Source organism: Pipistrellus hanaki (assembly GCF_964339955.1).
Source record: "Pipistrellus hanaki genome assembly, chromosome: 18".
NCBI lineage: Eukaryota > Metazoa > Chordata > Mammalia > Chiroptera > Vespertilionidae > Pipistrellus > Pipistrellus hanaki.
Window position 1 is genome coordinate 2,380,922 of NC_140520.1, and position 14,289 is coordinate 2,395,210.

Here is a 14,289-nt window from a genome sequence, read left to right on the forward strand (position 1 = left end):
TGAAAAATGAGTTTGGCAAAGGTTTTCTAATGACTGAGTACAGCTGCCTCATATTTTTGTCTTATTTTATAGTTTTTGGTAGCGGGGCTAGTGTGGTACCCATTACTCTGTCATGGCCGCGAGTGAAAGTGTCCTTTGATCCACCTTAATATTTCTTACCCCCGTTGCAGTTTTGTGTATATAGTGAGAGAAGGGGGTTTGTGGATTATTTTTGAGCATTCATATGGTTTAAAAGAGAGTGGTTGCTTAAAACCTGATGTCCATTTTTATTAAAGAGTAAGATGGTTTATAATGGTGTTGAAAGTATTTTCCTAAAGAAATAGCTTCTTGGAATTTGAGCTTTAAATTAAAAATTGGATGGATTGATGAATATCTGTAAATAAGCTTTAAAGTAGATATTTGCAATCTTAGATATATTAGTACCTAGAGAGCTTTAAAATAATACTGATCCCTTAGTGCTACTTCAGCCTGGTTAATAAGAATCTTACATTACATTTTGCCGAAACCGGTTTGGCTCAGTGGTAGAGCGTCGGTCTGAGGACTGAAAGGTCCCGGGTTCGATTCCGGTCAAGGGCATGTACCGTGGTTGCGGGCACATCCCCAGTGGGGGGTATGCAGAAGGCGGCTGGTTGATGTTTCTCTCTCATCGACGTTTGGCTCTCTATCTCTCTCCCTTCCTCTCTGTAAAAAAAAATCAATAAAATATATTAAAAAAAAAAAAAAAAAAAAGAATCTTATATTACATTTTGGACATCAGAACCTTTAAAAGTATTTGAAGAATACTGGTAAACCATCCTAGATGGTTTTAGTTTCTCAGTGAAAGTTGAGAACAACTACCGTAAGAAAAACCTTTGCCAAACTCATTTTTGTTTTTTTCTGTAAATTCTTCTAAAGTTAAAAAAGCTTTTCAGATGAGATCCAAATAGCTGGTAGAAATGACAAATTCATATCTGCTCTTAGTCCTCTCAGGGAGCTAGGTTTAGAGCTATGATGACAAATCAAGGTTTCCTATCTATGCGTATTATTTTCATAAGGTACATTTATCATCAGAGAGAAAGCAGCTTGTTTATTAAACTTCTGCTAATATTTGGACTAAAAAAAGTCATCCTGAATCAGAACTCTAATGTAAGAGCACTTGAACAGTTTTTAAGTTATTTATTTATTTTTAAAAAACATTTTATTGATTTTTTACAGTGAGAAAGGGAGAAGGATAGAGAGAAACATCGATGGGAGAGAAACATCTATCAGCTGCCTCCTGCACACCCCCTCCTGGGGATGTGCCCGCAACCAAGGTACATGCCCTTGACCGAAATCGAACCTGAGACCTTTGAGTCCACAGGTCGATGCTCTATCCACTGAGCCAAACTGATTAGGGCTTGTTATTTTTTTTAATCTTACAATGGCTTTTCAGGGTCGGGTCGGCTGGAGAGGTATTGGTAATTAAAAGTTGCTATTGACGTAATGTATGTGTGGTCAGCATACAATGCTGATCATTTAAGCTTTCTAGATTTACCTGTGCAGCAGTTCCTCGTTTCCAAAACCTTAATAATTTCCTGTCTTAAATGTAGTTTTTGTTTTGGCTTTAAGGTACCAGTTTTTGGAAGAAGCTTTTCAAAACCAGAAAGGTGCAATTGAGAATCTACTAGCCAAGCTTCTTGAGAAGAAGAACTATGTTCATTTTGCAGCTACTCAGGTGCAGAATAGGTAAGTGAGTTGCCTTAAAACTATGATTTCACTTAAAGGATTATTAAATACAGGGGGTTCAGTTTAAATGTTTTAAAAAATATATTAATACTAAGCATATTAAAAATATTAGTTTTGGGGAGGGGTAAATGGTATAAGTTTGAGTTTGGAGTATAATATTTGTTAATTCAGTAAAATTTAATTGATCAATTTTTGAATAGCTTTTTAGGATATATCTTTGACTGTTTTATAATTAATAAGACTCTAATCTTTGTAAACCTTAAATGTGAAAAATACAATTAATATGTAGAGAGTTGAATTATAAATTAAAAAAAAATAATCCTCACTCGAGGATATGTTTTTATTGAGAGAGAGAGAGAGAGAGAGAGAGAGATAAACATTGCTGTGAGAGAGAACCATTAATTGGTTGCCTCTGTACGCTCCCCGCCTGGGGATAGAACCCATACCTAGATGTGTGCTCTGACTGGGAATCAAACCTGCAACCTTGTGGTGTACGGAATAGCGCTCCAGACCACTGAACCCCCTGGCCAAGGCTGAATTATCAAATTTAACTAGAGACTCTGAAAGACACAGGAGAGAGGATAGGAAGAAGGTGGACAGATTTATTTTCTCATCTGTAAAATAAGCATTAAAAACAGTACTTCTCTTAAAGTGTTATATTATAAGATGAATATACAGCACATAGCAAACTCAAATTTTTATCGTTGCCATTATTTTTATCAGTTACACCATTAGTATTTAAAAAATTTGATTTTGGTTCATTTCTAAATCAACTTTATTGATAAGGCAAATATGAGTAAGTTTCATAAGTGAATAAAATGAGGGCCCTTAATGTAGGAAGACTAACACTTGGAGCTGGCATAATTAAAGCTTGTATATCCCTGGATTTATGAATAGAGTTGATAGATGCTGATTATTCAGATTCACAAATGCTAGAACTTTTAGGTACTCTTGGAATATTAACCCTTTGCACTCCGAACCATTCTGGACATTGGCTACCAGCTACTCGACGCTACTTTGCGGTGGAAACGTGTGTTGAATTAACTCAATTCCCCGTAATCACTAATAAACTGCAATGTCCCCCCTGAGAGGGGACATCCGAGTGATATGCTAGAATTCCGATGTCCCCTGAGAGGGGACAGCGGAGTGCAAAGGGTATAAAATTCATTTATGATTATTTAAGATGGCACCTAGTAGATACTAAAAAATATTAAATACATGAATGAATGAATATACATTATATGTTAGAAAATAGTAAATTATTGGACAGTAAGGGGGTAGAATTTTTATTTTAAAAGTTGCACATATATGTAAATATACAGACTCATCATGGATGGTTAGTTCTTATGGCTATGTCAGGGTTTTTGGGTATGTTGATATATTGCGGGTGATATTGGACATTACTGTCTTCTCATAAATTATAGATGGACATTCTTTTCAGAGAAAGGATGAGTTGATTCATATGGCAGTCTCATATTTTTGTCTGTTTTTTTTTTTTTTTAATATATTTTATTTTTTACAGAGAGGAGGAGAGAGGGATAGAGAGCTAGAAACGTCGATGAGAGAGAAACATCGACCAGCTGCCTCTTGCACACCCCCTACTGGGGATGTGCCCACAACCAAGGTACATGACCTTGACCGGAATCGAACCTGGGACCTTTCAGTCCGCAGACCGACGCTCTACCACTGAGCCAAACCGGTTTCGGCTCATATTTTTGTTTATGTTTTATACATATTTTGTATGTATGTTTCGGAATTTATGTAGAGAAGTAGAGCAATAAGTTTGTTTTATAAGATTGCAAAGGGTTGGGGAGATTGATGTTTTCATCTTCCGAAAACTTTAAAAAAAGGTATTGATGCTTCTCTTCTTAGACATGTTTTTTGGTGACCTTCCTCCATTTTCCAATGTACATTCATATTTTTCTTCCTTCACAATTGAACATATAGCAGACATACTAAAATCCAATGAGATTCTGACTCTGGCTAAATGCTCTCTGCTTTCAGCATGCTTAATGATTTCAATCTTTGGCCAAAATAATTTTAAGTTTGAGTCCCATATGTCTTATCATTAGTAATCAGTACTCTCATTTAAAAAAAGGACTTTAAGGATAGAATTGAATAAAATTTTTAAGTGCCCAAACAAGCACTGATGTACAAAGGAGAGAAAACTATGTTATTAGGATTAAGTGTATTAAAGTCCTCAGATTTGAATTTGGCAATTAAAGGTCAATTTCTGGGTTGAAAGTGTGGGTTATAGTTTGTACAGAAGTAGAGTGAATAAAAGTTGAAGGTTTCCTTCTTATGGTTGTTTAACATTTTATTTATTCATATTGGTGGGGGTTTCCCTTATTAATTTTGTAAATAAAATATGCAACCAAAACTTTTCTAACCACAGTGGGAGCTTATACCTGTTTCTAGAACATCTAACAGCTATTTTAAAAGAATGGATTGAAAATGTTTTATGCCTTTAACTGTATACAATAAACCATTTTGAGAAGATTTATGAAAGGGCATATTAGAACCCATATTAGAAATGGTTAAGTTATAAATGAAAATTAATGCTTCTAAACTTAATTCCTATTATTTGAAAAGATAATTATTGGTTTTAACATTGTTTTTGCACATTGTTCTTCAAAAGCATTAAGATTAAATAGAACCAGTGTGCCAGATTTGATACCAGCAAGCATTGATGTCAGATATTTGTATATGACATTCATGTCATGGGAACTGAAGGAAATTACCAACCCAATCAATAAACTGGCCTTTATGAATTTAATTTAAAAAGACTGACTATTTCATCCATTCTTTGTCCGTATACATAACTTGCTCGGACCAAAATGAGTTCTCAGGTCTGCTGAAACATAATAGTAGTACATTTTGACAAAGGTTTAATTTTAATTGCTCTGTTAAGTGCCCAGTTGAATTTCTGTAAGTTGATGATTTAGAGATAAATTGATAACCTAATGATGCATTTCTCTTATTCAGGATAAAAGAAGTAAATGAGACTAACAAACGAGTAGAACAGGAAATAAAAGTGGCCATTTTCACCCTTATCAATGAAATTAATAAGAAAGGAAAATCTCTCTTACAGCAGCTAGAGGTACGGTTCAAAGCCAAAGTCAAACAAAACTGCTTCTATTGATCTTTAGCTGTTTGTTTTTTTAATGTTTATCGAAAAGTCTTTTAGATTGGTTTGGGGGGATAAGGAAGTAAACTAAATTTTTTTTTAAATGTTCTGTTGGACAATAGACCTTTTTTTGAGGTAGTTACTTTGCACCACAATTTAATACGAATGATTTTAGCTGAATAAGTTAGTATTGTCCTCTTAGGAGTGAAAGGATTATTACTGAAGACAAAGCTGACCCACCTTATTGTGCCACCTTCCCTCCCTCCCCTCCTCCCAGGTCCTCAATTTAACCTTTACATGCATGTGAATGTATATTGGGAGTTCGCTTGAGTCATTTGCATGTTTCACTTAATTAAAAAATTTTCCCATAGTTTTGCAAAAAGAGCTGCTCATTTTGCAATTTGTAAGCTTTATTTATAAAATAGATTTTTACTGATTTCTTTTTTTAAAGAGAGAAAGTGAGGGAGAATGATAGAGAGATAGAAACCTCAGTGAGAGAGAAACATCAGTGGCCGCCTCCTGCACACCCCGACTGGGGACTGAGCCCACAACCAGGCACGTTCCCTGACTGGGAATCCAGCCAGTGTCCTCTTGGTTTATGGGTAGACGATCAACCACTGAGCCACACTGGCTGGATGAAATTTATAAATTTCAAACTTATTGGTAGTTTTGTTATATTAGATCTTTGTTTTACATATTTGAGATTAATATGTAGATGTAAATTTCTATATGCGAATCCAATTAGTTTGTGAAACCCAAACTAAGTTTTAATCAAAGATTCATCATCTCTACTGACTATAGTTGATTGGTTCTCAAAATTTTGTGCTCTTACGTAGGCTTACATGATATGGGGTTATATTTTCTACACTGTTGAACAGATTCTTTTCCAATGATTTTTAGAGAGAGTGGAAGGGAGGGAGGAGGGAGAGAGAAAGAAAGAAAGAGAGAGAACGAGCAAACATTGATGTGAGAGACACATTGATTGGTTGTCTCCTACACATGCCCCTACTGGGGGGCAGAGATTGAACCTGCAACCTAGGTATCTGACTTGATTGGGAATCAAACCTGCAATCCTTTGGTCTGTGGGCCAACGCTCTAACCGCTGACCCACACCATCCAGGGCATACATGAGTATTTTTTGATTGCCTTATTTTTAAAAAAATATATTTTATTGATTTTTTTACAGAGAGGAAGGGAGAGGGACAGAGAGTTAGAAACATCAATGAGAGTGAAACATCGACCAGCTGCCTCTGCACACCCCCAATGGGAATGTGCCTGCAACCAAGGTACATGCCCTTGACCGGAATCAACCTGGGACCCTTCAGTCCGCAGGCCGATGCTCTATCCACTGTAACCTCATAACTATTAACTTCATTACTATTAACCTCAAATTTTCCAGAGTAGGTTTTTTTCTGTTCGGTTTCCTCATAGAGCACTTAGAAATATTAGACATATAATTACGTATACATGAAAGAAATTGTCAGTGTAGTGTTATTTCTGAATATCGTCTTTCGATTGAGGCACATTGTGAGGTTAAAAGTTCTCTAACACACATTGTTAGAGATGATGGTCTCTTTCCTAATACACATCCAGCCGGTTGCACTTAACCCTGATAGATTTTTGTTTTCAAAAGGACCATGGGAACAAATAGTGGGCATGTAATTATTTTTTTGTATTTTTTAATTTACTGTAAATACATTTTAATGATAGGTCTAAAATAATGTCTTTAAACCATTTCAAGAACTTTAGAATTAAAAGATGCCTCTTAATGCTAAAATATACATAAATACCTTATATTAAATCTAATGTGCTGATAATTTAAACAATAGATGTTCTCTAGTGTAATATGTTTTTAAACTTATAAAATAGAGTTTTCCCCAAGTTTTATAAGAGGGAAGATTTCCAGGAAAGTTGTCAAACTTCTGACAGTCAAATACCGTTATTCACTGATTCTACATTATAAAATGGGCAACTTGTTTTCTTAGAGAAAAAATTGTCTGATAAATCGAGTCATTTTTGTAAAAAGAAAAAGAAAGTGGTTGAGAGCGAAGTAGTAGGCTGTTTGGTGCTGATTGTCAGAGGACAGACATTCCCTGTTCTTCCTTCTCCACAGCAGATTGTTTTCCCCAAAAGCAGGTTATTTCCTTCCTTTGCAGCATTTTCTCCAAGTTAGTCTTTCCTTCACCCTTCACTTATTCACTTGTTCCTTTTGTCAGATCAAAACTTTCCCTAATCTCTACTCTTAGAGCTGTGGAATTCATCTTTCTCATTTTGTCTGGGTATTTAAGAGAAGAGATTTGAACATCAGCTTCATGCCACACCAGTAGGTGGCACTGGTAACAGAAAGTTTTCTTTGGCCTGAAACGTGTAGTGAGTTAAGATTATATAACATTATTTCTAAAAGTCAACTTATGATGCTCTAGACTCCGTATAATAGCACAGTGATTTTCAACCTTTTTCATCTTATGGCATACTTAAACTAATAACAATTTTTTGCTGATCTCACCTCCCAAAAAAGATATAATTTTGATTCATTCACATTGGATGGCTATTGTTGTGTTGGCTGTTGTCATTTTTTACTTGACATTATAAGGGAAAAGAGATCAAGTATTGCATTTCTAACTTGCTGTGGCACACTGGTTGAAAAATCTCTGGATTAGCCTGATAGAAAGACAGTATAACAAAGATGTTTCATCTTTTGAAAGGAGAAAAGAGATATAAGTAACAATTTCTCTAGAGAACGAAGTTTTAGTCCCACTTTTGTGAATAACTTTTCTTTTGATCTTAGGCTCATTAAATAACGAGGAGTTTGTTTACTTTTCCATGTTAAAAATATAGATATACACTAGTAGGTATTTTGCTCATTTTATTTTATTTTTTAAAATTTTTATTGATTTCAGAGAGGAAGGAAGAGGGAGAGAGGGAAAAGCAGTGATGTGAGAGAACCATGGATCAGCTACCTCCTATACGTTCCCTACTGGGGATCGAGCCCGCAACTGGGCATGTGCCCTGACCAGGAATCTAACCATGACCTCCTGGTTCATAGGTCGACACTCGACCACTGAGCCACACCGGCCAGGCAGTACTGTGTTCCTTTTCAATAGAAATAATGACTTGATGTTTTTCATTCAGAATTCTTGGGTGAATCTCTCTTTCTGTTTCAGACTGTCACAAAGGAAAGACAGATGAAGCTGATACAGCAGCAGAATGACATCACGGGCCTCTCGAGGCAGGTGAAGCACGTCATGAACTTTACCAACTGGGCAATTGCGAGTGGCAGCAGCACCGCCCTCCTGTACAGCAAGCGACTGGTGAGACACGTTGTCTTCATTTTTCTGTAGGTGGACTTTATTATGCATTCAGAACTACACCTGTTTAAAGTGTAGATTTTGAATTTTGGCAAATGTATTCACCACCACAGTGAGACACACAAAACCTCCATCAGGTTCCCTTGTTCCTCTACCCCAGGCCCTAGGCAGCTATTAGTCTGATTTTTGTCTTTTCTAGAATTTCATGTAACTGGAATCATACAGTATTCTGTTTTGAAGATACCTAGTATTGTATGCAGTTTATCATCAGAAATGGCAGAGATGCGAGCATGTGCATTTGATTGCTGATATAGGCAGTCTTTGACACACTGATATTGTTTCATTTGAGACTGACACTGTGGGGCTACATGAGCTTTTATGTCTTTTCTTATGTTTTTCTAAGTGATATTTAATTTTAGTACTAATGTGAATTTTCCCCTTTAAGATCACTTTTCAGTTGCGCCATATTTTGAAAGCTCGTTGTGATCCCGTCCCCGCTGCTAACGGAGCAATACGTTTTCATTGTGATCCCACCTTCTGGGCAAAGAACGTAGTCAATTTAGGTAAGAAATCATTCGTTTTATGAATATAACTTGGAACACTGAGTTAGGAGAAAGCATCTAAAGCAAATTTTATATATTGAAAGTTTTTTAACTTGGCTCTTGGAAAATATGTTTTTCATTGGAAACTCAAACTATATGTTCATTATGTCTTTAAGAATGTTGAGAGTCTCCTGCATAGTTTTTAAAAATATGTACATTTCTTCACATCTGTTAAAGTGACATTGGCTCTTTCATTGAAGCTTAGCTAACGGGTCTTCCTTCTCCGGAGGAATTTCTTAGATGCTCAGTAGTTTGTATGTTCATTGAACCAAATTGTCCTCCGGAGGAAGATGTCCAGGATGCTGATGTGCCCGAACGTTGTGACTGAGGAATGTTTGAAGGAGAAAAGCAGCTCTTTCACACGGAGGAGAAACGGGCTTTGCTTTTGTTACTTCACGGGGACCTGAGGACACAGGTGGAAGTTACAGAGCGCCAGACCAGCAGCTCAGTTTAAAACAAGGCAAAACCCCAACCTTCCCCAACACTCAGAACTGTGTAGAAGCTGGCAAAGCAGAAGTGGCCAGCATTCCGTGAAAAAGTGGTGTTTGTGTCGATTCGGATTTGGCTAAGGCCTTAGGTCAGGCATCGGCAAACTGTTTCTGTGTGGCGAGGTAGCTAAGTTTGTTTTTTACATTTTAAAGGGCTGTAAAAGCAAATAAATAAAAAACAAAGGACATATGACAGTTCTTATGAAGCCTAAAATATCTGGCTCGTTATAGGAAAGGTTTGCCAACTCGACCTTAGATCAAACCTTCCTAAAATTTGCCTGCTGTGTTTAGAAAGCAGTGGCCTCTGATTTGGATGGGGGAAGGGAGAGAGCAAGAGAGGTACAGGGACACTGATAGGAGAAATCAGGAAAATTGTCATTTTTAAGGACATAAGTGGTTTAAAACGTTCAGGATTTCCACAGAAGACAGTTTTATAGCAATGCAAATACTCTGCCTGCATATTTTGGCAATTCAAAAGCAGGTGGAATCAGCAATAGTAATCTTGAATATTCTTGAATCTTGTCAGAGAATTGATTTAGACTAGCGGTCCCTAACCTTTCGGACCTCACCGACCACTAGTGGACCACTGGTTGGTGACCGCTGATTTAGACGGACTAGATGGGCTTCCTCTAATAACATCTCTTTCAACTCTTAAATTTTCTGTAAATCTACGTAAATAAGCATAAGAGCAGGTAATCTAAGCAATCAAAAGCCTATTATTTGGCTTTGGACTATATTAGGGTTCTGATTTTTATCATCTTTAAACCTAGCTCCCATCCCTGCTACACTGTTGAAAGTTTTGAGTACTGACAGTTGTCAGAGGAAAGGAAAAGATATTGATTAATCCACAAAGTAGATGATTTATTTGATTATATGCAAACTATTCTTATTTTTTAAATTCTTTAGGTAATCTAGTAATAGAGAGTAAACCAGCGCCTGGGTATACTCCTAACGTTGTAGTTGGGCAAGTTCCTCCGGGGACAAACCACATTAGTAAAACTCCTGGACAGATTAACTTGGCACAACTTCGACTCCAACACATGCAACAACAAGTGTATGCACAGAAGCATCAGCAGTTGCAACAGATGAGGATACAGCAACCGCCTGCTCCTGTATCAACAGCAACAACAACAACACAACAGCACCCGCGACAAGCAGCCCCTCAGATGTTACAACAGCAGGTGAGCATATGTCACTGATGATTGGTACAGACTGTGGAGACCTCAGGGCTGACTCTGTCCTCTATAAATGAGTTACCCATTTCAACATGACTAGCATGGAGAACACTGGAAGGTCAGAGCTTAAATATTTGTTCTGGGGATCGCAGGGATGTTGGGAAGAGTGAGGAGGGGCAGTAAGTAAATACCATGGGAAGCAAAATTAACTCATTAGGACACAAGTTTTTATTCCTCCAAACCAGATCTTTTTTGTTTTACAGGTGTGATCTTGGGGCAAAGAGCCAGATTATTTTTGCCCAATACTGATATATCAATATATATATATATATATATATATATATATATATATATATATATATATATATATGTATATATATATATATATTTTTTTAATATTTTTATTGATTTCAGAGAGGAAGGGAGAGGGAGAGAGAGTTAGAAACATCAATGATGAGAGAGAATCATTGATTGGCTGCCTCCTGCATGCCCCACACTGGCGATCGAGCCCACAACCTGGGCATGTGCCCTGCCTGATAATTGAACCGTGACTTCCTGGTTCGTAGTTCCACGCTCAAGCACTGAGCCACGCTGCTTGGGCCTGATATATTCTTTAGGCATTTGTTCGAATCATTCCCATCCCTGTACCTCTCTGCTCTCCCCTCCCCCATCCAAGTCAGAGCTGTTAACCCAGGGATGGTTAAGTTAATGCTTTAAACACACACATATACCGAGAGAAGGTGCTTGGAGCTAGAGATGAGGAGAATGACTTACACTTTTTACTTTATGTTTTTCTGTATTCCTACTGAAATCTTTTTATATAACATTTAATGATTGAAAACAAATCTACAAAAACATAATTACATAAATGCAATTTCTACCCTTTGTAGCCTCCAAGACTGATCAGTGTGCAAACAATGCAAAGAAACAACATGAACTGCGGAGCTTTCCAAGCCCATCAGATGCGATTGGCTCAGAACGCCGCCCGGATACCAGCGATCCCCAGGCACAGCGCCCCCCAGTATTCCATGATGCAGCCACACCTCCAAAGACAAGTATGCCTAGAGTTACATTTGTAAGAACCGTACAATTCTAAAACTAACAGACATCATTTTTCTTGATCAGTTGGTTGGGGGAGAGTCACTAATACTTTTGAGAATGAAGACATAACATTTTGTATTCAATTTTAATAACTTCTTTGAAGCCATGAAGCCCTCTATGTACTATGGGCTGAGGCCCCTGATCTAGTCCAGCCAATTCACTTTATAGATCTAAGTAACAACGGAGCTTGTTATTGACCCCAGTCACAAGCGATAACGGTAAAACCAAGGTTAGAACCATAGTTTCCAGAAATGGTCCTCTGCTCTTTTAATGTGACATTTTGAACTCAATATATAAAAAAGGACTCTGAGAACAAAACCACGTATTTTTAAAATTTTATTTTTACTTTTTTGCTTCTCTCTACTTAGTATTGTTCTTTTTGGGATGTAGATATACCCACCCTTAAAAATAAATATATTTAGGGACATGTTTTCTACTCTTTGTCTGAATAATAGGTTATCTTTGTATAGGAGGCGTGATTATAAAATGAAGCTACTTTGACATAGGATTTCTGGTTATGAAAGAATGCAGTTCATTTATAACATTTGGAGTGATGTTTCTTTTAAAGGTTTTTAAAAAAATTTAAAAAAACATTTTTATTGATTTCAGAGAAGAAGTGAGAGGGAGAGAGAAACATCAATGATGAGAGAGAATCATTGATCAACACCCCCTATCAGGGTTCGAGCCTGCAACCCAGGCATGTACCCTTGGCCGGAATCTAACACAGGACCCTTCAGTCCAAAGACCGAGGCTCTATTCACTGAGCTAAACCAGCTAATATTCTTTAAAAGACCATCAGAATGACTGGGAGGCCTTATCAGAAATGGATTCTGAGCCACACCCACTGAATCAGGATTTCTAGGAGGGCTTATTCATTAATGAGTGGACTCTTATTCTCTTACATCAATCTGCAAACTAAAGCTGACAGATATTGTTCAAAACAGTAAGTGCTCCCTCACATTTAAAGATTGACATTTAAACGTTCCATTGTAAGTTTAAGTTTAAATAGTTGCAAAAGACATCATTTCTAGCATATTGTAAATATTGACGTTATAAAGTAAAACCCTAACATTTTATTCTAGTAAACGGTTCCACTGGGGTCTCAAATAGCACAGCATGCTCTTTTTTTGAAAGTCAAAATTTTATGCTGGGACTTGAAAATCTCTTCTACTTTTTCTAGCATTTATTATAAAAATATATTTATGTTAGATAAAGTTATAAATCAATCAGTCTTTGCAGTTTTTCTGCAGGAAAAAAAATGTTCATTACGAAATAAAAATTGTTAAATTTCCAGCACAGTAAGGCTATTATTAAACTAAAACTTTTTCTTTGGACCAAATTTGTATTATAATTATTCCTATACAGTTGTTTAAGCAGCATATTAATTTACATGTTTTAAGAATATTAGGGGAAAAAAAGAGTAAAATTCTTTTAGATCTACATCTTTGAGTTTTCAGTTATATGTGTTATTGGTAGAGTAAGTCAGAATTCAACATCAGTTTTTATTACTAGCTTGATTTTTTGTTTTCATGCTCAGGAGACATGTTCACAGAATTTTGCGCCTGGTAATTATAAGAATTTCCCTCAATTCTTTGAACATTTTCTAGGTTATCAAAGCTGAATCTCACAATGAGCTGTCAAAACTTTAAAATATCATCAATTGATGGCTTTTTAGGTCTTCCTTAATTCTTGTTGCTCATCAAATATCAGAACCCACTTAAAAATGTGTGACAGGTTTTGGCGTCAGGCCACTTGATCAACAATGTGACAGCTTTATTGTACCTTTACTTGTCTCTTGTTTGTTTTTTACCTTGGGGGAATGTGCTAGATAAGATTAGGAATGGGTCAGAGGTTTGCTGTTTTTTGTGTGGAGAAGGGTAGTTGCAAAAGTACTGAAAAAAGAACCTGCAGACCACAGCACATTCTTAGGTAAATTGGGTTTTCTTTAGCAAAAAAGTACTTGAGATTGAGGATCTGGTCATTAATTGCCTTAGAAGTGTTCACATAATCATATACCCCTTTGTAATGGAAAGCCTTCAAGGGTTACGGAGGGGCAGGTACACCCTTTGGAAGAGTGCAAGAGCTACAGAATCACACGAACCAGTGCCCTTACACTTTAGGGTCCCTCCAGAATCCCTGAATTTTAGAATTTTAAATTTTTTAATATTTTAAATGATTTACACTGAGTGGCCAGATTATTATGATCTCTGAATGCGTAATAATCTGACCAATGTATATCCTATATAATAAAAGGCTAATATGCAAATTGTCCCCTTGACCAGGAGTTCGACCAGCAGGCAGGCTGGCCAACTACCCATGTCCCCTACCCCTGGCCAGGCTGGCCGGACCCCACCCATGCATGAATTCATGCACCGGGCCTCTAATACATATACTGAGTGGCCAGATTATTATGCATTCAGAGATCTTAATAATCTGGCCACTCAATGTATATGTGTATAGAAATTTATTTTCCAAAGCTTTTCATCTGTGTGATCTTAAATGATCCTCATAGCAGCCCTCACAATAAGAGATATGTTCATTTTTGTTCATCATTATACACATTTCTAAATTACTGAGATTGTCACATGTGTCAGAGTCAGGAATTGATGTATTATAATATTTCTGTTTGTAGAGTCATTATTTACATATAAATTATACAATACACAATTAATTACTTTAAAAAAAAAAAGAGTCAAAGAGGAATGTAGACAAAACAGTGGCTTTTAAGAAATGCTCTGAAAACTCGGGGGCTTCCAGATGATCTATTTACATGCATCTTTGTTC

At 36.7% G+C, this 14,289-nt stretch overlaps 1 protein-coding gene across 2 annotated transcripts in view; it reads left to right on the forward strand.

Moving 5' to 3' along the window:
* The window catches only part of TRIM33 (tripartite motif containing 33), a 48,799-nt gene that overhangs the window by 17,322 nt on the left and 17,188 nt on the right, over window positions 1-14,289 (forward strand). For both annotated transcript variants that reach the window (XM_084866157.1, XM_084866158.1), the window contains exons 5-10: window positions 1,588-1,704; window positions 4,690-4,804; window positions 7,996-8,142; window positions 8,585-8,702; window positions 10,136-10,410; window positions 11,295-11,459. In XM_084866157.1, coding sequence (XP_084722283.1) covers window positions 1,588-1,704; window positions 4,690-4,804; window positions 7,996-8,142; window positions 8,585-8,702; window positions 10,136-10,410; window positions 11,295-11,459 — 937 coding nt within the window. The remainder of the gene's footprint in view (window positions 1-1,587; window positions 1,705-4,689; window positions 4,805-7,995; window positions 8,143-8,584; window positions 8,703-10,135; window positions 10,411-11,294; window positions 11,460-14,289) is intronic.